At 51.0% G+C, this 25000-nt stretch overlaps 1 protein-coding gene across 1 annotated transcript; it reads right to left on the bottom strand.

Moving 5' to 3' along the window:
- Nucleotides 1-1436: 1436 nt before the first annotated feature.
- On the bottom strand, nucleotides 1437-24464 carry LOC120917988 (AFG3-like protein 1). Its single transcript, XM_040329647.1, has 16 exons — nucleotides 24184-24464; nucleotides 21245-21314; nucleotides 20584-20678; nucleotides 18413-18562; nucleotides 16721-16780; nucleotides 16487-16611; nucleotides 15642-15912; nucleotides 15077-15214; nucleotides 13213-13366; nucleotides 10702-10809; nucleotides 9667-9792; nucleotides 9471-9581; nucleotides 7740-7855; nucleotides 5862-6062; nucleotides 3984-4178; nucleotides 1437-1767 (listed from the first exon to the last, which is right to left on the bottom strand). The coding sequence occupies exons 1-16, from the start codon at nucleotides 24280-24282 to the stop codon at nucleotides 1564-1566; spliced, it is 2223 nt and encodes a 740-aa protein (XP_040185581.1). The 5' UTR covers nucleotides 24283-24464; the 3' UTR covers nucleotides 1437-1563.
- Nucleotides 24465-25000: the final 536 nt, after the last annotated feature.

The raw sequence follows: 25000 nt of genomic DNA, 5'->3' as shown, positions 1-25000 counted from the left end.
TCATTTGATGGACTAACACTCCAGTGGAGAGCACAAGCAACTGTGGCAGTATTCATTGATGGCATGCCCTGAATGTGAAATGGAGGGGTTTAGTTCTCATTGATTTGTATTTACCCAAAATTGCCTGGAGATCAGCTTTACGCATTTCTTACTATAAATATCTGTCATTGGTGAGTTTCAATCACATGATCAGAGAGGAGGAGGAGCTCCAGCCCCCTCCTGTGTGAACCTGACGAAGCGATGCATAGACGTCTGAAATTTGGTATATAGTGTATGGCGAGCGCAAACTCCTCATTTATCAAAGTATGGAAAGAAAGAACTATGAATAAATAATTAGGAGGAGCTTCCGGGTTGGACGTCACACCAGGAGGAGCTTCCGGGATAAACGTCACACCAGGAGGAGCTTTCCGGGTCGGATGTCACACCAGGAGGAGCTTCCCGGTCGGACGTCACACCAGGAGGAGCTTTCCGGGACGGACGTCACACCAGGAGGAGCTTTCCGGGACGGACGTCACACCAGGAGGAGCTTCTCGGGTCGGACGTCACACCAGGAGGAGCTTCTCGGGTCGGACGTCACACCAGGAGGAGCTTCCAGGGTCGGACGTCACACCAGGAGGAGCTTCCAGGGTCGGACGTCACACCAGGAGGAGCTTCAAGGGTCGGACGTCACACCAAGGAGGAGCTTCCAGGGTTGGACGTCACACCAAGGAGGAGCTTCCAGGGTTGGACGTCACACCAAGGAGGAGCTTCCAGGTCGGACGTCACACCAGGAGGAGCTTCCCGGGTCGGACGTCACGCCAGGAGGAGCTTCCGGGTTGGACGTCACACCAGGAGGAGCTTCCCGGGTCGGACGTCACACCAGGAGGAGCTTCCAGGGTCAGACGTCACACCAAGGAGGAGCTTCCGGGTCGGACGTCACACCAAGGAGGAGCTTCCGGGTCGGACGTCACACCAGGAGGAGCTTCTCGGGTCGGACGTCACACCAGGAGGAGCTTCCAGGGTCGGACGTCACACCAGGAGGAGCTTCCAGGGTCGGACGTCACACCAGGAGGAGCTTCAAGGGTCGGACGTCACACCAAGGAGGAGCTTCCAGGGTTGGACGTCACACCAAGGAGGAGCTTCCAGGGTTGGACGTCACACCAAGGAGGAGCTTCCAGGTCGGACGTCACACCAGGAGGAGCTTCCCGGGTCGGACGTCACGCCAGGAGGAGCTTCCGGGTTGGACGTCACACCAGGAGGAGCTTCCCGGGTCGGACGTCACACCAGGAGGAGCTTCCAGGGTCAGACGTCACACCAAGGAGGAGCTTCCGGGTCGGACGTCACACCAAGGAGGAGCTTCCGGGTCGGACGTCACACCAGGAGGAGCTTCTTCCGGGTCAGACGTCATACACAGTCCTTTGCCCCATGTTTTGTCTAGTATTGAAAAGCCCCTTTTCCTGGCTCCAGCTGAGGCACTGTTGGCAAAGTTCATCACAGACACAATGAAAGAAGTTTGGCCCATGGTTTGGTTGTCCTCCCTGAGAATCCGTTCCCAAAAGGTCCATTATCTAGAAAAGCTGCATCCTATGGCGTCTTCTCCTCATCTTTGTCCGTCTTCTCCCGATTCCAGTCTTTCAGACCCTGCGGTAAGGAGGTGTCTTCCTCAAAACTGCCCGTCCCTTCTACAAAGTCTTCATAGGAGGACTTCTCCGCGAACGGCCGGGGGCCCAGCAGCGCGATCATGTCCGATTTCTCCAGGACTTCCTTCTCCAGCAACAGCTTCCCAACCTGTGTGTGACAAAGGCCAGAGGTAAGCGAGCCGCACATGAACACGCCGAGCGCCGGCAAATACACCAAATAATACGACTCTCACCCTCTTCTATCCTTTCCATCTTGGCCATACAAGGCCCTCCCCCTTCCCACCCAAGGTCCTCCCCCTTCCCACCGAAATTCCTCCCCCTTCCCACCCAAGGCCTTCCCCCATTTCCCACCCAAGGCCTTCCCCCATTTCCCACCCAAGGCCTTCCCCCATTTCCCACCCAAGGCCTTCCCCCATTTCCCACCCAAGGCCTTCCCCCATTTCCCACCCAAGGCCTTCCCCCATTTCCCACCCATGGCCTTCCCCCATTTCCCACCCAAGGCCTTCCCCCATTTCCCACCCAAGGCCTTCCCCCATTTCCCACCCAAGGCCTTCCCCCATTTCCCACCCAAGGCCTTCCCCCCTTTCCCACCCAAGGCCTTCCCCCTTCCCACCCAAGGCCCTCCCCCTTCTTCCTCAGGTTCCCTCTGCACTCTCTACGCCACCTTACCCTTTATTCTTTTTAAGTTCCAGCAATATTTTTATTGCTTGAAAAAACATCATCTAACTATCCCGATATTCAGGGTCTCAATCCACAATAGTGATCAAAATTGAAAATTATTATTAAAAGGGGTTGTAAAGGTTCGTCTTTTATTTTCTAAATTGGTTCCTTTAATCTTGTGCATTGGGGGTTCACTTACCTTTTCCTTCCATTTCCCTTCTAAATGTTTTTTTTCTTTGTTTGAATTTCTCACTTCCCGTTTCTCCTCAGTAAGCTTTCCGCCATCATGCGAGCGGTGGAAAGTCATTTAGAACAGCTTACTGAGGAGAGTAAGGGTTAATGGGACCCCAAAGGCCCAAAAAGACCATTAGAGCAAATAGGGGCAAATGGACTATAGCGGTACTAAGTAAGAAATTTGGAGGAGAGTTGTAGTAAAAGTAGAATATAAATCAATTTATTCAACATAATATCAAAAAACAGGAGACACACATGGTTATAAAATACATCAAAACAAGCAGTATAAAATGGTGGACATATTGTATGACCAACCGTCCCAATCACCGAGATGTTATGGACCCTAGACGAAGGGTGGTGGTGAAACAAAGGGGGTCATACAAGTCAAATCGGGATGCGTGTCTCCTGTTTTTTGATATTATGTTAAATAAATTGATTTATATTTTCTACTTTTGCTACAACTCTCCTCCAAATTTCTTACTTAGTACCGCTATAGTCCATTTGCCCCTATTTGCTCTAATGGTCTTTTTGGGCCTTTGGGGTCCCATTAACCCTTACTCTATTTAAAATTGATCTCCAGGATGATGGTACTATTATTTTATGTTTATTCTCTACACTAAGAGGCTTTCATATAAATCCCAGCTTACTGAGGAGGAACAGGAAGAGAGAAATTCAGACAAAGAAAACAAAAAAGGAAAAAAAAACATTTAGAAGGGAAATGGGAAATGGAAGGAAAAGGGTAAGTGAACTAACAATGCACGAGCTTAAAGGAACCAATTTAGAAAATAAAAAACAAGCCTTTACAACCCCTTTAAATCAATAAATGGTGTTCAAGAGAAAGAATTTTTTTTTAAATATATATATATAAATAAAATAAGTGAACACTATTTATTGCTTTAATAAAACATTTCTGTTTGATCACTATTGTGGATTGAGACCCTGAATATTAGGCGTCTCAAAATTAGAATTCGTTATGTTCCAATTGTTATTTGGGATAATTTGTAACTTCGGATAAATTCTTACGTTCCCCAACAGCCAAAATTGAAAAGGAAATTCCAATACCTATAATTTAATAGTTATTTAGAATTTACAGATTTTTACATATTATCCAAACAAATACCTCATCTAAACGAATGGAACGTAACCAATGCTAATTTTTACAACGTTGCGAATTTATTCAAAATAACAAAATTTCAATCATAACGAATGACCTGGAAAACGAAGAACAAACCCCCCAAAAATAAATGAAACGAAAGCCAACAATTGTTTTGTAGTAGTGATAACTGTACAACGGACACACTAAAGGTCACCTGTGCTGAAACCTCTGGTGTCGGAACTCCCACCTCCAAAAAAAACTGCCGACCCAGGAAGTGATAATGAAAGTATAAATTCCAGCCGCCAGACGCAGTGCGGAGATCTCATAGGATAAAGATTATTATACAGGAGAGTAAAAGGCGCGGAAATTGTTACCTTCTCCACCTGATCCTTGCAGCAGGTCAGCAGCGCCATGGTTCTGTCGTAGGCGGCACTGATCAGGTCTCTGGCTTCTTGGTCAATAAGTTCTGCTGTAGCCTCACTATACGGCTTATCGGCCAACGTCTCCCCTTGGCGGCCGAGATCGAACGACACCTGACCCAGCTTCTTGCTCATTCCGAACGTTACAATCTGAAAGGAAGAGAAGTGTTGGTGACACTCAGCCTAACATACAACACATTCCTGCTTACTAGTCTTTAGATGCGGTGATTGCATTAAATTATTCCCCTCCCCCCCCCCCCCTTTTATTCTCACCTGCTGATCCTGCCAGTAACAGTTCCTGGCTTAGAGTGACAACACGCCCTCACTGTACTATACCTATGGAGGAGCAGCACCCTGGGGCATGACTACAGAACAACCCCTGTCTTCTCTATAACATGGGGGGCATTTGTATAGCTGGTAACAATGTAACTGAAATGAATGAAGACTGGTTAAAGCTCTTTTGGCTATACTTGACCTATAAGTCATAGGTTTGCACTTCGTTCTGCACTCCTGTGACCCAGAATCAGCCGACAGCGGGCTAAAGCCTGTCAGCTGAAATCACTGGGCTAGTCCAGGCTCTGCAGTGATCCCAACAATCCCCTCTGGATTTTCCCAGATCCATGGACTGGCAGCTGGCTCAGCCTCTTCGCATGGTGCTCAAAGCCAGCTGTTCCCACCCCCTCCACAGACCAGCGCTCCAGTGAGCAGTGAGGGGGGCGCAGAGTGGAGAGCCAGAGACTGACTGTCACAGGCTCTCTAATCACTGAGAACTGAGCGATCAGCAGTCTTTGATTGCTCAGTTCATGGTGTAGAGGCAGCAGAGACAGATGCAGCATTGGATCTATACTGCCTCTACATAAAATACTTCCCCCCCCCCCCCCCTTTGGATTCGGCACTTCTCTTTTAATGTGGCAAAGAACACTAAGTATTCAGCTGACAAGATTTATGGCAGGATCAAGTTATTTTTTGCACTTATTGTACAGATTTAACAAAACACTTTATATATATATACACACACACACACACACAGAAAAAAAAATGAGAAAATAGGAGAAGTTTATTGCTGAAGTTTACATACACTTGAAAGAACCGGATTCATTGTAGAGCATGCTACAATTATGAGGGAGAATATCCAGAAACAGAAAGATTCACTCCTTAGAAAGAATCCAAGCAGAGGAGTGATGGTTATATACACATTTTGCTATGAAACAATGGTAGTCTGTACTACGGCCTCCAATAAGTACTCCTAAAATTAGCGATCTTCACCAGTAATGATGGGCTCGGGCGTGGTCGGATCGAACCCACCAGAAAGCCGTCACTGCACCGCGCCAATCATAGGCAGTGAGGCATTTCCCGAGCTGCACATACGCACAATGCCTATGATTGGCGGTGGGCAGTGTCTGCTTCCTTGTGGGTTTGATCTGACCACGCCCATTGCTACAGAACGAACCCGTCACTGCACCCCACCAATCATAGGCAGTGAGGCATTTCCCGAGATGCAGCTGCACATACACACAATGCCTATGATTGGCGGTGGGCAGTGCCGGCTTTCTGGTGGGTTCGATCTGACCACGCCCATTGCTACAGAACGAACCCGTCACTGCACACCGCCAATCATAGGCAGTGAGGCATTTCCCGATCTGCAGCTGCACATACACACGATGCCTATGATTGGCGGTGTGCAGCGTCGGCTTCCTTGTGGGTTCGATCCGACCACGCCCGAGCCCATCGCTACTCACCAGGTAGCACCCAGCGTGCTGCATGTGCGTCAGTCTTAGTAAACACCAATACAAAGTATGAATTTCCTCCTCCCAGATGTCTTTGCCTCCTCACCTGTGCATACGCGGTATGCGTCACCTTCCTCAGGTCGTCCTGAGCCCCAGTTGTGATGCGCCCAAAGAAGATCTGTTCTGCCACCCGGCCTCCCAGCATCATGCACATTCGGTCAAATAACTGCTCTTTGGTATACAGGTACTGCTCCTTGGGGAGGTACTGGGCATAGCCGAGGCCTTTACCACGAGGAATGATCGACACCTAGACACAAATCACACCAGAGTGAAGACATGAGAATTATATCCCGACAATAAAGAACGAAGATGGAGCAAAAAACTGTCACTTAGAAAAATAAGAACAATAAATGCCGATTCACACAGAAGCTTTGCAGTTTCAGACTGTACTTTACTCCATATTGGCAACGTCACGTATGGACGAAACACGTCTGGAGGAGGGTACGTGCCGACGTCGCCACGCTGTCTCGCTAGGAACGACAGGGGTTCATTTTGTAGCCAGCCGGCTTCTCATTTTAACCTTTAAAATGTAAGTGCAATATCTTTATCTTGAATTATAAACTAGGAATTGGACAATATTACGCTATGACGAGTTTCTCTTTCTGGGTCCAACGCTGAATGTTAAGATTACGGATTTTACGGTGCCATCGGTGTGATAATCAGTGCAACCATCTACCCAAGGTTTCCCTAAGACCATCCGTGCAAGCAAAGGCCTTGGCTGGGCTATAGCCACATGCCTGGTTTGCGTGCCATCTGGTAAGCGAGTTTTCTATATGGCGGCGGTGAACTGCGTGAAAAATCACTGCAGTGTTTACACCAGATGAATTCATCTCACCATTCCAAACCGTTAGAACGGGTCATATGTTCTCCAATCAATTAAACAGATTTTGTATTTTGGAATAAAAAACTAGCGCGGCTTCTCCTATCCATTTAGTTATTTCCTCCCACCACTGAAAAAATGGGAAGACCATACAATAATAAAAGTCCTCTACAATACAGTAGCGGGTTGGACCCCCATTATTGGGTCCCCCTTTGCTAGTAGCGGGTTGGACCCCCTTTATTAGATCTCCCTTGCTAGTAGCGGGTTGGACCCCCATTATTAGGTCCCCCTTAGGTAGTGGGTTGGCCCCCATTATTAGGTCCCCCTTGCTAGTAGTGGGTTGGCCCCCATTATTAGGTCCCCCTTGCTAGTAGTGGGTTGGCCCCCATTATTAGGTCCCCCTTGCTAGTAGCGGGTTGGATCTCCATTATTAGGTCCCCCTTGCTAGTAGCGGGTTGGCCCCCATTATTAGGTCCCCCTTGCTAGTAGCGGGTTGGACCCCCATTATTAGGTCCCCCTTAGGTAGTGGGTTGGCCTCCATTATTAGGTCCCCCTTGCTAGTAGTGGGTTGGCCCCCATTATTAGGTCCCCCTTGCTAGTAGTGGGTTGGCCCCCATTATTAGGTCCCCCTTGCTAGTAGCGGGTTGGATCTCCATTATTAGGTCCCCCTTGCTAGTAGCGGGTTGGATCTCCATTATTAGGTCCCCCTTGCTAGTAGCGGGTTGGCCCCCATTATTAGGTCCTCCTTGCTAGTAGCGGGTTGGCCCCCATTATTAGGTCCCCCTTGCTAGTAGCGGGTTGGATCTCCATTATTAGGTCCCCCTTGCTAGTAGTGGGTTGGATCTCCATTATTAGGTCCCCCTTGCTAGTAGCGGGTTGGACCCCCATTATTAGGTCCTCCTTGCTAGTAGCGGGTTGGCCCCCCTTTATTAGGTCCCCCTTGCTAGTAGTGGGGTTTGGACCCCCTTTGGCCTTCATTCTTGGTGGCATAGACACAACAAGGTGTTGGATCTGGTATGACTCCCCCCGTGTTACTATACATACAATATAGAGAACATAGAGGAGGTAAGGAGGACAGACGGGGGGGAATTATCTGCAGATTACCTTTAGTAAAGGATCCGCATGTTCCAAAAACCAACCAACCACAGCATGGCCGGCTTCATGATAGGCCACAGTGCGCTTCTCATCAGGCTGAAGGACCTGAGTCTTCTTCTCCAATCCTGAGAACAGAAGGACAATGTAATGAATGAACCCGATTCTAAATGCAATGTTTTTTTTAAAACAAATATGTTCTACTTACCTGCTCTGTAGTGGTTTTGCATACAGCAGCCTGATCGCTCTTTTCTGGGCTCCTCCCCACTGCTGAGCGCCCCGCCCCCATAATAGCAAGCCAGATTCTACATCATCCCAGAAGGGTCTTCACCCTCATCCATAGAATGCATGAAGATAAAAAAAACTTGTACCCTCCTCAGAACCACTTCAAAGTGCTTCTAAAGCCTCGAGGTTTTTTACTTCCATGCATTCTATCCATTAAAGGTGAAAAACCTTCTGTGACGCTGAACAAACATAAGTACTGGATCCCAACACCGTCTCCCTCCTCACTGGGCAGATTGATAAAAGCGGGACAAATCAAATGTGACAAGCAAGCGGGCGTGGGGCGGGGGGGGGGGGGGGGGGAGCCTGCAGGGGTGACCCCACAAAAAGTGCCTTTCTATGGGGGCACTCGCAGAGGAGGAACCTGGAGTGCCAGCGGGGGACCCCAGAAGAAGAGGATCAGGGCTCCTCTAATACTATTACATAGAACATGCTTGTAATTTTAATTTTTTTTTTAGCTTTAAGAAACCAAAAAGGCCTTTTAATGTGCTATTAAAGTGTTACTAAAGGAGCCTGCAGTCACTACATCTGCTCTCCCCCAGGAGCCTGCAGTCACTACATCTGCTCTCCCCCAGGAGCCTGCAGTCACTACATCTGCTCTCCCCCAGGAGCCTGCAGTCACTACATCTGCTCTCCCCCAGGAGCCTGCAGTCACTACATCTGCTCTCCCCCAGGAGCCTGCAGTCACTACATCTGCTCTCCCCAGGTGCCTGCAGTCATCTGCTCTCCCCCGGGTGCCTGCAGTCACTACATCTGCTCTCCCCCAGGTGCCTGCAGTCACTACATCTGCTCTCTCCCCAGGAGCCTGCAGTCACTACATCTGCTCTCTCCCCAGGAGCCTGCAGTCACTACATCTGCTCTCTCCCCAGGAGCCTGCAGTCACTACATCTGCTCTCTCCCCAGGAGCCTGCAGTCACTACATCTGCTCTCTCCCCAGGAGCCTGCAGTCACTACATCTGCTCTCTCCCCAGGAGCCTGCAGTCACTACATCTGCTCTCTCCCCAGGAGCCTGCAGTCACTACATCTGCTCTCTCCCCAGGAGCCTGCAGTCACTACATCTGCTCTCTCCCCAGGAGCCTGCAGTCACTACATCTGCTCTCCCCCCAGGTGCCTGCAGTCACTACATCTGCTCTCCCCCAGGTGCCTGCAGTCCGCTGCTGGAACAGTTCCAGGAACATCCTGCTGGGAAGAGGTCCCACAAGAGACTGGAACCCTCAGGAAGTATCAGATATTCCAGTTAGAGAGAACGAACACTTTCATAGATTGGTAAATAGACACAGAGAAGCTCAGGCGAGCTTGGAGAAGGTGCCAACTTATAATATGAATGGGTAACACTTACAGCCTCGTCCATTGGAAGACGCCTTCCCTGACCGCGCTTCTTTTCACAAAGCACGACTTCAAAACAAGTGCCATACAAGTATAAGATACGAGAAATATACCGATATTTCACCAAATTCTCACCTCCAACTACACGTTCAATGGCCTGCTCAAAGTTCTTCGCCTGGACAAACTCGCCCAGGTGCCGGGCTGCGATAAGGGCGGCCTCGTTACACACGTTGGCAATATCGGCACCTGAAATAAAGAAAATAATTGTTCAAAAAAACAAAGAGAAAATCGATCAAAACAATACGATCTTCTTATGGACAGCCAATCTCACCTGTGAAACCAGGAGTCAGGGCTGCCAACTTCCGGGCCAAGGCGTCCTTGTCGAAATTCTCAGGCAGCTTCAGAGGACGAAGATGAACCTTAAAAATAGAGGCGCGGCCTTTTATATCAGGGGGGCCTAAAAGGAGAGGGAAAAAAAAAAAACAATCAATAAAGTGTATTAATAAAGATTTTATCAGGAGCTTGCAGCAACCATTTACAAAAATGTCCAGGCCTAAATAGCAAGAAAGCAAAAAAACAAAACACTACTAGCGCATTAAAATCTTTTTATTTAGAAGGAATTTTCTGCAATACTCACCTTCGACCCCAAGCTGTACCCCAATTATGTGACTTGTATGCCTGCCCCCAGCTTAAAGGGGTTGTAAAAAAAAAAAAAATGTTTAAAATAACAAACATGTTATACTTCCCTCCACTGTGCAGCTCGTTTTGCACAGAGTGGCCCAAACCGTCTTCTGGGGTCCCTCGGCGGCTGTCTCGGCTCTTCCTCGCAAGAACTCAACACCTTCATGCGAGCGAGCATAGTGCCGAGTTCCTGTGCGGACGCGCTCCAGTGATACAGCCCGTGGCTATTGCAGCGCACTGTATCACTCGGCCCCGCCCCCGGTGCGCCGGGTCATTGGATGTGATTGACAGCCTATGGCTGCGCTGCTTTCAATCCATCCAGTGTAGCGAAGCAATGGCCAGGCTCAGAAATGAGGAGGATGTGACGGAGACGACCGCAGGACTTTCGAGGGCTCAGGCAAGTAAAACGGGGGCTTGGGGGGGGGGGGGGGGGGGGCAGTATGAAGGTGAAAAAACATTTACCTTTACAACCCCTTTAAGGGTTCCTTCACACGGGGGTCTGTGAAAAGTAAAGGGGGGTCTGTGAAAAGTAAAGGGGGGTCTGTGAAAAGCAAAGGAGGATGAGAAAAAAGTATTTTTCATGAAACTTCCCTCTAAAGATGAGGGTGTGTTTTAAACACTGATAAATACGGTATTTGGCGGATTTGCGCTTCTCCTGAAGACAGTCATATAGCAGCAGCCTTACCTATGTAAATCTGGCGATCAAATCTTCCCGGTCTCATCAGAGCTGGATCCAGGGTGTCCGGTCTATTTGTACCCGCCAAAATCACCACATTGGTATCAGAACTGAAACCTATCGGGGTAAACAAACAGAAGATACAATCTTAGGAAGCTTTGCGCAGGCAGACCAGGTCGCTTTCTTTTACCCTCCAATGTAGATTACTGTTGCAATTCTGTCCCCCAGCAGGTTAAAAAATAAATAAAAAATAAAAAAAGTAAAAAAAGTAAGTAATGCAATACTTACCTTGAACCCAGAGCTGTCCCTACTTTACATCTACAAGCAATGCAGAAGTTTTTTTGTTTTTTTTTAGCCCACCCATACACTTTAATGTAGGAGTCAGTTGGAGTAAAGGGTCATGCCGATGATCAAAACATAATTATTCTCGAGTTGGTGTTATGGATCAATAAAGCAGCCATGTGTACTGTGTGGACAAGTCCTAGGATTGCTTTTCTTTGTGGCAGCAAAAAAAAAAAAAAAAATGATAGAGATAGAGATAATATATATTTATATATTAAAAAAAACAACACAGAAATGTTCTTTCTTAAAGGACTTGTCCATCTTGTTCTGAAAGAATGAACACAGAATCTCAAAATGGAATTTATTTCCTGCAAGCTTCTCTGGCTCCTGTAAAATGATTATTTTCTTGCCGTTACCTAAATGAGGGTTTATTCTATTCCATCAATTAATAAGATACCTGCAGAGCAGAAAAGGTCATTGAAAACATGGCTGCCATTGTCGGGTACGGCTCCTTCCTGCCCCCTGCTGGCAGCACAGAATGATGTGGTGTTCACAGATCCTGACAGCTTTGGAGAAGAGATGCAGCAAATTTTTACTACAACTGCCAATCGTCCCTTGGAGTGAAAAATGACTCGGGATGATTGGACAGGCTTCCAGCAGAGACTACAAACCAAAAAAAAAAAAAAATGGCCACAAAGAGGACCAAAGGCGCAAAATCACTCGGGCTAAGAGCCATGTATACTTGACCTCACAGTACCATACTGATAGCAATCCACTGGAGGGATGGAAATGGTCAGAACAAAGCCTGTATACCGCACACTAGCAAATGGGGTGTCCATGTGTATGATAAAAGTAGAACTCGCTTCCAGGAAAATCCGTAATGTTTATTACATAGTCATAGGAGTAAAATCAGTCTTCTATAAAAACCAGGTAACATCCGTCCTCTGTGCACCCTCTGGTGTCCCCGCAGTCGGCGGTCCCCTCTGGTGTCCCCGCAGTCGGCGGTGAGGATAGAAGTCTGTGATCACATATCAGCCGGAAGCATCCAAAAAAGAACACGCCAGGTGGCAGCCATCGTTAACCACGGGGATGCTGGGCTCTATTCCAAATGCTTAGCAGTCAGGGAGACACCAAAAAGATGGCCGCACTGTAGGATAGGCATGACCCAAAAGGAGAGGACGCCACCCAACCGACAGCTATGTCAAAAGGGGAAGTGGACCCAGGAGTGTTCTCTCACCAATGGGATTTCTTCTCACATAAGGATCTATCTAGAGGTCGACCGATATGGGTTTTTCTCTGTTCGATGCCGATATTTAGAAATCGGGGGCCGATGACTGATATATGATGCCGATTTTTGCGGCCGATTTTTTTTATTTTTTTTGGTGGCACTGGCTCGTGGCACTGGATGGCACTAAAAGATGGCACTAGCAGAAGGCACTTATTGGCACTGGCAGGTTGCACTGGATGGCACTAGCAGATGGCACTGATTGGCAGGTGGCACTTATTGGCACTGGCAGGTGGAACTAATTGGCAGATGGCACTGGCAAGTGGCACTGGATGGCAATAGTTAGCACTGGCAGATGGTACTGATGGCTTTAGTTGGCACTGGCAAGTGGCACTAATTGGCACAAAAAAAATTGTGTCACCCCCCTCAGTACAGACCCCCTCTCCCTCCAGTATAGACACCCACCTGCCCCCGTAGTACAGACACCAGAGAGCGGTGTGTCCCACGAGCGCGGGCCCCTCCTCCTCTGTGGGTGTAAACAGAGAGGAGGGCCGCCGTGCTGGGTGTACCAAGATGGCCATGGCTCCGGAGCTAGGCCGAAGCCGCGGCCTTTCATGATGCTGTGACCGCGGCGGCAATCCGCGGATTGCTGCCGCGGTCACAGCATCAGGAAAGGCCGCGGCTTCGGCCTAGCTCCGGAGCCATGGCACCGCTAGTGGCCATGTTAAATATTGGCCTAATTTGGATAAAAATTGTCCGATGACGATTTCTTTAAAACGGCCAAATATCGGCCGATATATCGGCCGACCTCTAGATTCATCATAGCAGAATGGGTGAATTCCGACCCCCCATCTCTGAGGACCGGCTCCCTCTTAACATCGAGCAGCGTTCCAAGTTTTTTTTTTTACAGGTCAAAGCTTTGGAATCTTTTCCCGAGAAGATTCTGTATAATCCAAACAACAAAAAGACACAGACTCGGATTCTGTCCATAAGGCGGTGTGGGTTTCACTCACCATCCATCTCCACCAGCAGCTGGTTGAGGGTATTTTCTTGCTCAGATTGCCCCCCGAAATTCCCCTGCCCCCTCTTTCTTCCAACAGCATCGATCTCGTCGATGAAAAGGATGCAAGGTGCGTTCTTCCTCGCCATGGCAAACATGTCTCGTACCTACAAAGTTACAAAAAAAATTATATATTTTTTTAAATCAGATAGTCTTTATTAAAAAGCAGTTTTTATAGCATCACAAAGGGGCCGAATATAAAATGAACACCAACAAAACACAAACAAGCTCATCTGATGACGGGTGCGCTTGTGCTTATGGAAACTGCCTGGATTACTGGAACTGTCTCTGTAGGTCTCTTTACCTGCTTTAGTTTGTTGTGCGATTAAAGCCCCGCACACTGAATGTCCGACAGTCAAACTGTACGTGGGTCTGGCCGGCTTCCGTTGGATGTGCATGGTGGAAAACCAGCAGCCGACCAACTCCCGGGCAGCATTCTCAGCCAATGGCAGACAGCGCTGATCAGAGTGTTCTGGTGGGGAGGGGGGCGTCCCCCTGTCAGAACACAACAGCTCAGTGGGGGGGGGGGGGGATCACTGTACCAACCTCGAATGGTTAGTACAGCGGCTTTGACCAGAGCCGTCAGTTTTTTTTCATGTGACCCAAGAAAACAATTGTTATTGTGTACCAGGCTTAAAGGAGTTGTAAAGTCTCAGCGTTTTACGAAAATTCTTCTGCAATGCAGCAGCCCCCCTTTTTCGTACCTGAACCCGATCCGTTCCAGCAACGAGAACAAGCCCAGAAGCTCCAGCCACTGTCTCGGGTCCTCATTGGACAGAGTGATAGCAGCAGAAGCCATTGGATCCCGCTGCTGTCAATCAAATCCAGTGACACAGGAGCCGGGGGGCCGAGTCCTGTGCGAAAATATATGTGTAAGATGCAGTGCCCATGTCAAGGCTTCTCGGTGTACAGTGGTCCCAACTATCATTTTAAGAGACTCCCAAATTGGAATAATATATACTAATATTACATTACACACACACACACACACATATACCGTATTTGCCGGCGTATAAGACGACCCCCCATTCCAGGAAAAATGTTGGTTTTGGTATATACTCACTGTATAAGACTACCTCCTTCCTACTAGTCTTTCTGGAAGCTGAGGGGGAGCCAGAACCGCTGACAGAAACAGGCTTTTTTCAAATCTCACTGTGCCATTACATTACATGCCCCCACTGTGCCATCATTTGCCCCCGCTGTGCCAACAGTGCCATCACTCACATTTTGCTAATTCTGACTTCCAGGCCGGTGACAGTCTCCGTCTGCTGCGAGCGTCAATGATTTGAAAGCCGCGCCTTCTCCTCAGACTGTCCTGTGATAGGCGGAACACAAATTTTCCCAGCAGCGCCTCTGTGCTGTGTTCCGCCTATCACGGACGTCCTCTCGTCCGAGGATGAGAAGGCATCTGTGATAGGACGAACACAGAACAGAGGCGCTGCTGGGAAGATTTGTGTTCCGCCTATCACAGAACACTCTGAGGAGAAGGAGCGGCTTTTAAATCATGGACGCTCGCAGCAGACCCAACGCCCCCACTCCCATGTCAAAGAATTTGATTGACAGCAGCGGGAGCCAATGGCTCCCACGGGTATCAATCTCCTCTGTGAGGTGGGAGAGAGGAGAGATCCCCTGCTCTTGTGCACATCACTGGATTGAGATCCAGCTCAGGTAAGTCTAAAAAGAGGGGGTTGGGGGGAGCTTTGACACAGAAGGTTTTTTACACTAATGCAGAGAATGCACCAAGTCAAAAAACCTTAAAAAATAAAAAAATATATAAAATAAAAAAAAACACTTCAAAATAAAAACACACAACCTACCCTGGCAGGACCAACACCAACAAACATCTCCAGGAACTCGGATCCATTGACAGTGATGAATGGAACATTGGCCTCCCCTGCGGTTGCCTTGGCAAGGAGGGTTTTGCCAGTACCAGGTGGTCCAGTGAGCATTGCTCCCTATGAAGGTAACATTCACAAGTTTTATAATGAAATATGCAATAAGATTTTGTTTCTAAAGAGATTATATATATATATATATATATATAAAATTGCAAGACATGCAAAAAATGTTAATAAATTTTGCCATGATATACAAGCGATGCCTTGATATGAGAGTAGCGTCATTTCACACCTGAGTATAAAAGAGAAGAGAGGCTCCTCCTCTAAGTGTAGCAATCTGGTTACATGTAATGAAGGGACAATATTTAGAAACTTATTGCTACACTTAGAGGCGCCTCTCTTCTCTTTTATACTCTGGAGCTCCTGCTGGATTTTCCTTCTAATCCCCTTGTGGAGGCTTCCATTGGTGGACATTTTATGGTCACACAACCAATCACATCGCTAGAATCTTTTTATATCGACTATAAACTGATGTTGGCCTTACCCTGGGGATTTTAGCTCCAAGATCATAATACTGTTTGGGATTTTTGAGGAAATTCACAAACTCCATAATCTCCAGTTTTGCCTCTTCACATCCCGCCACGTCCCGGAACTTCACGTTGATCTCTTCTTTCAGCATCTTCGCTGTTGTCTCCCCGACACCAAAGATTCCGCTGCTTCTCCCCCCGCGGCTCGGCCCCATCATCCCCCTCCGCATGCTGTACAGCAGGTAGCCCACGATGAGCAGCGTGGGGATGAGGCTGAGGAGAAAGGACCTGCCAATGGAAATTGGGGAAGACACATTATACAAACCATTCTTGTCCGAACCATGTTTTTTTTTTTTTTGCGGTAAGGAATAAAAATCCCCTGGAGGAGGATGGAGCAGGAAGATATAAAGGATCGCAGTGGCTTTATATTTTATCAAACTGATATATTGTATTTTTCCAATCTGACAGAGCTTGAGATATTTTACAAAGAAGAAGAATGGGAGGAAATGTCCCTCTCTAGATGTGCAAAACTGGTAGAGACACCCCCAAAAAGACTTGTAGAGAAAGGGGGTTCTACAAAGTATTGACTCCGGGGGGCGCCATACAAATGCCCCTCCCCCCCACACTTTTCACATATTTGTATCATTTATAAATTTTGTGACACTTTGGTTGTAACATGACAGCATGTGGAAAATTTCGAGGGGGGTGAATACTTTTTCCAGGCACTGTATATTTTTTTACATTTCCTCCAGGTCCTCCCAGGGATCCTTGCTGTACACAATCATGTCATTTAAATATCAGATCTTACAGTATATAGAATGAGGTGTACTGCACACAGAAGGGGGGTACTTGTGCCACTCACCCATCGCTCTCATTGCTGTAGACCACCGCCACGCGCTCTGCGGGCTCGATACCCATTTCTTGCTGTGCGATCTCCAGATTGCGCTCCAAGATATCGACGCTGCCAATGTGAAACCACACCGGTCTCTGCAGGAGACAGATTCGCTATGACTGATGTACTGAGAGATTTTATATATACGCTCTCTGGTTTCCAAGGACAGCCAATCACAGCAAGAGTCACATCCAGAGCACTCACCTCTCCATTGGCCATTATGACTCTCACAAACTGCTTGTTGACGATCTCCAGCCGGGTCACCTGAAGCAGACAAAGCAGAAGGAGGAGACATGAAAAGACATCCGCTATCACTACACAGAACAATCCTGAAGTCATTGGCTGCATACAGAACCGTCCGTCCCCCCCTCCTCCCCCTACATGGATGAGAACCGCCCCCCTCCTCCCCCTACATGGATGAGAACCGCCCCCCTCCTCCCCCTACGTGAATGAGAACCGTCCCCCTCCTCCTCCCCCTACGTGGATGAGAACCGTCCCCCCCCCCCCTCCTCCCCCTACGTGGATGAGAACCGTCCCCCCCCCTCCTCCCCCTACGTGGATGAGAACCGTCCCCCCCCCCTCCTCCCCCTACGTGGATGAGAACCGTCCCCCCCCCTCCTCCCCCTACGTGGATGAGAACCGTCCCCCCCCTCCTCCCCCTACGTGGATGAGAACCGTCCCCCCCTCCTCCCCCTACGTGGATGAGAACCGTCCCCCCCCCCCCCCCCCCTACGTGGATGAGAACCGTCCCCCCCCCTCCCCCCCCTACGTGGATGAGAACCGTCCCCCCCCCTCCTCCCCCTACGTGGATGAGAACCGTCCCCCCCCTCCTCCCCCTACGTGGATGAGAACCGTCCCCCCCCCCCCCCCCCTACGTGGATGAGAACCGCCCCCCCCCTCCTCCCCCTACGTGGATGAGAACCGCCCCCCCCCTCCTCCCCCTACGTGGATGAGAACCGTCCCCCCTCCTCCCCCTACGTGGATGAGAACCGTCCCCCCCCCTCCTCCCCCTACGTGGATGAGAACCGTCCCCCCCCCTCCTCCCCCTACGTGGATGAGAACCGTCCCCCCCTCCTCCCCCTACGTGGATGAGAACCGTCCTCCCCCTACGTGGATGAGAACCGTCCCCCCCCTCCTCCCCCTACGTGGATGAGAACCGTCCCCCCCTCCTCCCCCTACGTGGATGAGAACCGTCCTCCCCCTACGTGGATGAGAACCGTCCTCCCCCTACGTGGATGAGAACCGTCCCCCCCCTCCTCCCCCTACGTGGATGAGAACCGTCCCCCCCCCTCCTCCCCCTACGTGGATGAGAACCGGCCCCCCCCTCCTCCCCCTACGTGGATGAGAACCGTCCCCCCCCTCCTCCCCCTACGTGGATGAGAACCGTCCCCCCCCTCCTCCCCCTACGTGGATGAGAACCGTCCCCCCCCTCCTCCCCCTACGTGGATGAGAACCGTCCCCCCCCCCCTCCCCCTACGTGGATGAGAGCCGTCCCCCCCCTCCTCCCCCTACGTGGATGAGAACCGTCCCCCCCCTCCTCCCCCTACGTGGATGAGAACCGTCCCCCCCCTCCTCCCCCTACGTGGATGAGAACCGTCCCCCCTACGTGGATGAGAACCGTCCCCCCTCCTCCCCCTACGTGGATGAGAACCGTCCCCCTCCTCCCCCCTACGTGGATGAGAACCGTCCCCCTCCTCCCCCCTACGTGGATGAGAACCGTCCCCCTCCTCCCCCCACGTGGATGAGAACCGTCCCCCCTCCTCCCCCTACGTGGATGAGAACCGTCCCCCCTCCCCCACGTGGTGCCATGCTGGTAGATATCCCATGATGTAGAGAAATGAGAACTGTCAGACATTTCCACAAGTGGTAAATGGCGATTCCCAGGATGTGACTTACCTGCCCCCTCTCCAGATACAGCTGTACAAACTCCTTCCAGCTGATCTCCTTTCCAGTATCTCTGGAGAAGTAAAACAACGTGAGCGCCGAGACGCCGGCGATGAGGACAGCGAGGCTGCGGAAATCCTTGTCGTCCCGCGGAAAGTCTCCCTACAAGAGAAGAAAGGTCAGTAATCCGAGAAGAAGCTGCCGCCATCAGTGAACAAACGCGTCAGTCGCTTGTATCATTTCACACTCTCTCATGTACTAAGAAATGGATTATTGGCGTTTCTGGCTCTTCTGAGATTGTAGTTACCGGGAACATCTGAGCCAGAGCACCCTTTTTTGTTTACCGCCCCCTACACCTTAGGGAACGGCGACACTGGTTTAAGCGCTGCGCGTTTTTCCTCCTAGAAGCTGCGTCCATCGCAAAGAACAAATCTAATTCTAAAGTGAACCTTTCCATTAAAAATCTCTTAAAGTAGAATTCCATGTTTAAAGGGGAGTTCCAGTCATTTTTTATGTTTATTAAAAGTCAGCAGCTACAAAAAGTGTAGCTGCTGGCTTTTAATAGACATACACTCACCTGCTCCACGTTCCAGCGCCGGCCGGGGCTCCGCTCCTCTCTCCCCCCCCCCTCCCCAATTCCGGCCGGAGTCTTCATTCCAAGTGAGGACACCCAGCTTTCGGCTTCACGGCCGGGCACCCACTGCTCATGTGCGAGCGGCGCTGCGCCATCTAATTGGACTGGCGATCGCCTCAACGGAAGGAGGAAGTGGGACAGGAAGTCCCATTCCTCCTGAAGCCCCCACTCCCCCCCAAAAAAATTACATGCCAAATGCGGCATGTAAGGGGGCGAGGAGTGGATTAAGCGGAAGTTCCACTTTTGGGTGGAACGCCGCTTTAACCACTTAAGCCCCGGACCATTTGGCTGGCCAAAGACCAGGCCCCTTTTTTGCGTTTTGGCACTGCATCGCTTTAACTGACAATTGCGCCATCGTGCGACGTGGCTCCTGAACAAAATTGGCGTCCTTTCTTCCCCACGAAGAGATTTCTTTTGGTGGTATTTGATCACCTCTGCGGTTTTTATTTTTTGCGCTATAAACAAAAATAGAGCGACAATTTTGAAAAATAAAAAAAAACTCAATATTTTTTACTTTTTGCTATAATAAATATCCCCCAAAAATATATAAAAAAAAACAACATTTTTTCCCTCAGTTTAGGCCGATACGTATTCTTCTACATATTTTTCGTAAAAAAACAAACAAAAAAAAAAACGCAATAAGCGTTTATTGATTGGTTTGCGCAAAAGTTATAGCGTTTACAAAATAGGGGATAGTTTTATGGCATTTTTATTTATTTTTTTACTAGTAATGGCGGCGATCTGTGATTTTTATCGTGACTGCGACATTATGGCAGACACAATCAGACACTTGACACCATTTTGGGACCACATTCATACAGCGATCAGTGCTAAAAAAATTCACCGATTACTGTAAAAATGACACTGACTGAAGGGGTCAAGTGTGACCTAGGGAGTGATTCTAACTGTTAGGGGGCGTGGCTACGAGTGACACGTCACTGATCGCTGCTCCAGATGACAGGGAACATTCGATCAGTGACATGTCACTAGGAAGAACGGGGGAGATGTTGTGTTTACATTGACATCTCTCCGTTCAACTTGATCACGGGACACGGTCCCGCAGGCACGGTCGCGAGAGCGTTGCTGGCGGTGCGCGACCACACGGCGGAAAATTAAAGGGGATGTATATATATATATATATATATATATATATATATATATATATATATATATATATATATATATATTACGCCCATTTGCCCAGCCGTGCCATTCTGTCGACGTAAAAAGTTGTGCGGCGGTCCTTAAGCAGTTAAAGTGATTGTAAAGGTTTAAAAGAAAAGAAAAAAAAAAAAAGAACAAACGTTACACTTACCTCCCCTGGGCAAGGTTTTTGCACAGAGTGGCCCGATCCTCCTCTTCTGGGGTGCCTCCTCTTGCGTGCCCCCATGGAGAGCCACATTTCATGGGGGGCGCTCTTGAGATCTGCTGCTGTGTCCATTGACACAGACAGCAGGACTCGGCTCCGCCCCCCACGTCACTGGATTTGATTGACGCAGTACAATGCCTGTCTTCTCATTCAGCATAACAGACTTCATTATATAAATACCTTTAAAATGCGTTGCCACCACTCCGTTTCTTTCTTCTTCTCATCCTTTTTATTGTTGTCTTTGCCTTCCTGGGAGCCGTTACCTCCGGCCTTGTCTGTGGAGTAGAAGAAAGGTGGTAAGTATATATTGTGTACAATCTTCTCCTGCCACCGATAAGAGCGATTTCCCCGGCCAATCCACAGAGGAGACCACTTTTATCCGAAAGAGGACCGCCCGCCGCTGAAGAAAATACCGGGGCTATGGAATCTATCTGCTGCCATAACATACAGTCTTTAACGTCAAAATACCGACGGCGGGCGGTCCAGAAGGGGTTAAGCTTTGGTAATAAAACCTGGAAGCTGATTGGTTTCTATGCAGAGCTGCACCAGATTCTGTACTCTTTTAGTAACCCCCCCTCCCATGGAGACTGAGAAAGAGGGGGAAGAGTTCTCAATAAAGGAAGTGACTGCCCTGGGCTTCGACAAAATGGCCGCCTCCAGCAAGAAGTAACTGGAGCAACCCTGGAGGAAGTTCACAGGTCACTCCAATGTTGGGGCCGCAGAATTATTAATGGATATTCTTTGTTATCAATCCCCCCCCCCCAATGTCTCCCCCTCCCCCCAGTGTCTCCTCTGTATTCTCTCATCTCTAACACACAGACGTGGATCTGGAGACACTTACCTCGCAGTGGTTGGGACCCGAGGAAGGATAAAATGGGAGTCGGTCTCCAGGAAACGATCCGCCTAGAAAACTGAAAACAGACAGAAGGGAAAAGTCGTCATTCTTCTGATGGGAAATTTATTGTAGAATTCCGGAATCCTGGAACTCTCCCCTCCCCCTCCTAACACCTCTGCAGACTAACCTGTGTAAGAAAGGTGTGTGTACTTACCTCCGGTCATGTGATCTCCCGTGTCAGTGAGCGGGGGGGGGGGGGGGCAGGGGGAGGCCGGAGCTCCGACAGCGGGTGGGCTATTAAAGCCTATGGGTCACAAGGTTTACCAGCCGTAGTCTCTCCTCTCCCCTGCAGCTGCCGCTGGCTGACAACCTGGGAGATCACATGACCGGAGCACCCGGAGAATAAGTAAGTACACACATCTTTCTTACACAGGTGAGTCAGCAGAGGTATTAGGAGGGGGAGGGGAGAGATTTAGGATTAGTGTTGGATGGAGGGGAGAGGGATTAGAACCCCTGTCAGGTATTTATTGCTCCTCTCTGTGTCCCCCCTCCTCCCCCAGGGAGATTCCCTCCTCTCTGTGTCCCCCCCCCTCCCCCAGGGAGATTCCCTCCTCTGTGTCCCCCCCCCCCCAGGGAGATTCCCTCCTCTGTGTTCCCCCCCCCCCCCCCAGTGAGATTCCCTCCTCTCTGTGTCCCCCCTCCTCCCCCAGGGAGATTCCCTCCTCTCTGTGTCCCCCCTCCTCCCCCAGGGAGATTCCCTCCTCTCTGTGTCCCCCCCTCCTCCCCCAGGGAGATTCTCTCCTCTCTGTGTCCCCCCCTCCTCCCCCAGGGAGATTCTCTCCTCTCTGTGTCCCCCCTCCTCCCCCAGGGAGATTCCCTCCTCTCTGTGTCCCCCCTCCTCCCCCAGGGAGATTCCCTCCTCTCTGTGTCCCCCCCCCCCCCCCAGGGAGATTCCCTCCTCTCTGTGTCCCCCCTCCTCCCCCAGGGAGATTCCCTCCTCTCTGTGTCCCCCCCTCCTCCCCCAGGGAGATTCTCTCCTCTCTGTGTCCCCCCTCCTCCCCCAGGGAGATTCCCTCCTCTCTGTGTCCCCCCTCCTCCCCCAGGGAGATTCCCTCCTCTCTGTGTCCCCCCTCCTCCCCCAGGGAGATTCCCTCCTCTCTGTGTCCCCCCTCCTCCCCCAGGGAGATTCCCTCCTCTCTGTGTCCCCCCTCCTCCCCCAGGGAGATTCCCTCCTCTCTGTGTCCCCCCCTCCCCCAGGGAGATTCCCTCCTCTCTGTGTCCTCCGCCCCCCCCCCCAGGGAGATTCCCTCCTCTGTGTCCGCCCCCCCCCCAGGGAGATTCCCTCCTCTGTGTCCGCCCCCCCCCAGGGAGATTCCCTCCTCTCTGTGTCCCCCCTCCTCCCCCAGGGAGATTCCCTCCTCTCTGTGTCCCCCCTCCTCCCCCAGGGAGATTCTCTCCTCTCTGTGTCCCCCCTCCTCCCCCAGGGAGATTCCCTCCTCTCTGTGTCCCCCCTCCTCCCCCAGGGAGATTCCCTCCTCTCTGTGTCCCCCCTCCTCCCCCAGGGAGATTCCCTCCTCTCTGTGTCCCCCCCCCTCCCCCAGGGAGATTCCCTCCTCTCTGTGTCCCCCCTCCTCCCCCAGGGAGATTCCCTCCTCTCTGTGTCCCCCCTCCTCCCCCAGGGAGATTCCCTCCTCTCTTTGTCCCCCCCCCCCCCCCCAGGGAGATTCCCTCCTCTCTGTGTCCCCCCCCCCTCCCCCAGGGAGATTCCCTCCTCTCTGTGTCCCCCCCCTCCCCCAGGGAGATTCCCTCCTCTCTGTGTCCCCCCTCCTCCCCCAGGGAGATTCCCTCCTCTCTGTGTCCCCCCCCCCTCCCCCAGGGAGATTCCCTCCTCTCTGTGTCCCCCCCTCCCCCAGGGAGATTCCCTCCTCTCTGTGTCCCCCCCTCCCCCAGGGAGATTCCCTCTTCTCTGTGTCCCCCCCCTCCCCCAGGGAGATTCCCTCCTCTCTGTGTCCCCCCCCTCCCCCAGGGAGATTCCCTCCTCTCTGTGTCCCCCCCCTCCCCCAGGGAGATTCCCTCCTCTCTGTGTCCCCCCCTCCCCCAGGGAGATTCCCTCCTCTCTGTGTCCCCCCCCTCCCCCAGGGAGATTCCCTCCTCTCTGTGTCCGCCCCCCCCCCCAGGGAGATTCCCTCCTCTGTGTCCGCCCCCCCCCCAGGGAGATTCCCTCCTCTCTGTGTCCCCCCCCCTCCCCCAGGGAGATTCCCTCCTCTCTGTGTCCGCCCCCCCCCAGGGAGATTCCCTTCTCTGTGTCCGCCCCCCCAGGGAGATTCCTCCTCTGTGTCCCCCTCCCCCAGGGAGATTCCCCCTCTGTGTCCCCCTCCCCCAGGGAGATTCCCCCTTATCTCTGTGTCCCCCGGGGAGATTCCCTCCTCTCTGTGTCCCCCTCCCCGGGAGATTCTCCCTCTTTGCCACCCCCCAGGGAGATTCCTCCTCTCTGTGTCCCCCCTCCTCCTCCCCCAGGGAGATTCCTTCCTCTGTGTCCCCCCCCCCCCCGGGGAGATTCCCTCCTCTCCGTGTCCCCCCCCCCCCAGGGAGATTCCCTCCTCTCTGTGTCCCCCCTCCCCCGGGGAGATCCCTTCTCTCTGTGTCCCCCCTCCTCCCCCAGGGAGATTCCCTCCTCTCTGTGTCCCCCCCGGGATCTTCATCACAGCCGGTGACCCATATACATGCCACTCCGAACTCCATCATAAATCACATCATGTGTGGAGAAGCCCAGACAGTTGTCACCAGCCGGGGGATCTTCCACTGGGGACACCCTCACTGTGGAGACATTTCCTCCTACTTCCTGTTGTGTCCCCAGGACAGGAAGTGAGGGGGGGGAACTCCCTGAGGGGACACAAGGAGTAAAAACAATGAAAAGTTCTGATGGAGACAAACGTCCTCCTCACCTGATGAGCCCCAACCCCGTACACCGGGCCCCTCCACCACACCGAGCCGCAACACCTCCGCCCAGCGCCGGCCAGCAGCCTCCCGAGCCCCGCACTCATCTTCCAACCCGGGGCTGAGGCAATGTCACTGACACCGCTCCAGGCCTGTCCTCCGCCGCTGCCTGACAACTTCCATCCAATCACAACGCAGAACTCCGAGCAGGCACTGACATGGACACCCCGACAGGGGGGCCTGCGGACTACAAGGGGGCCTGTCTGCGGAGAGGAGCTCCACCAATGACATGAAGCACGTGACTTTTTTTTTTTTTTTTTACTGAACTTTATTGTGAATCTCTGGAGCTCCAATGTGACAGGAAACACGTGACCTTCTCAATCCACATTTTTTAAATGAACTTTAATGTAACAAACAAGAAATAGACAATAACAAACACATAGCAATAACAAATAACAAAAACAAACACATAACAAAAACAAACACATAGCAATAACAAACAATAACAGACAATAGTACAGGAAGTGGAGGTCACATGATCTGTGTGTAGCGTGGAGCTCCAGTGTCTGCGGCACATGCATACTTTCTAGTAAGGGTCCTTTCACACGGAGCGGACCGTTTCTGTGTCCGCTCCGTGTGTCCGCCAAAGCTCAGCGGGGATCATCCGTCATCCCAGCTGAGCTGTCGGCGGACAGGGCGGTCCCCGCACACAGTGCAGAGACCGCCCTGTCTCTGCTCCGCTCTCCCCTATGGGGGATCGGATGCAGACGGACCGTCTGTCCGCCTGCATCAGATTCGTTCCGCCGGACGGAAGAAAAATAGGGT

This window comes from Rana temporaria, chromosome 11, assembly GCF_905171775.1.
Source record: "Rana temporaria chromosome 11, aRanTem1.1, whole genome shotgun sequence".
In the NCBI taxonomy this organism is placed as follows: Eukaryota; Metazoa; Chordata; class Amphibia; order Anura; family Ranidae; genus Rana; species Rana temporaria.
The sequence above is the reverse complement of the archived record's forward strand: the minus strand, read 5'-3'. Positions and strand labels throughout refer to the sequence as shown.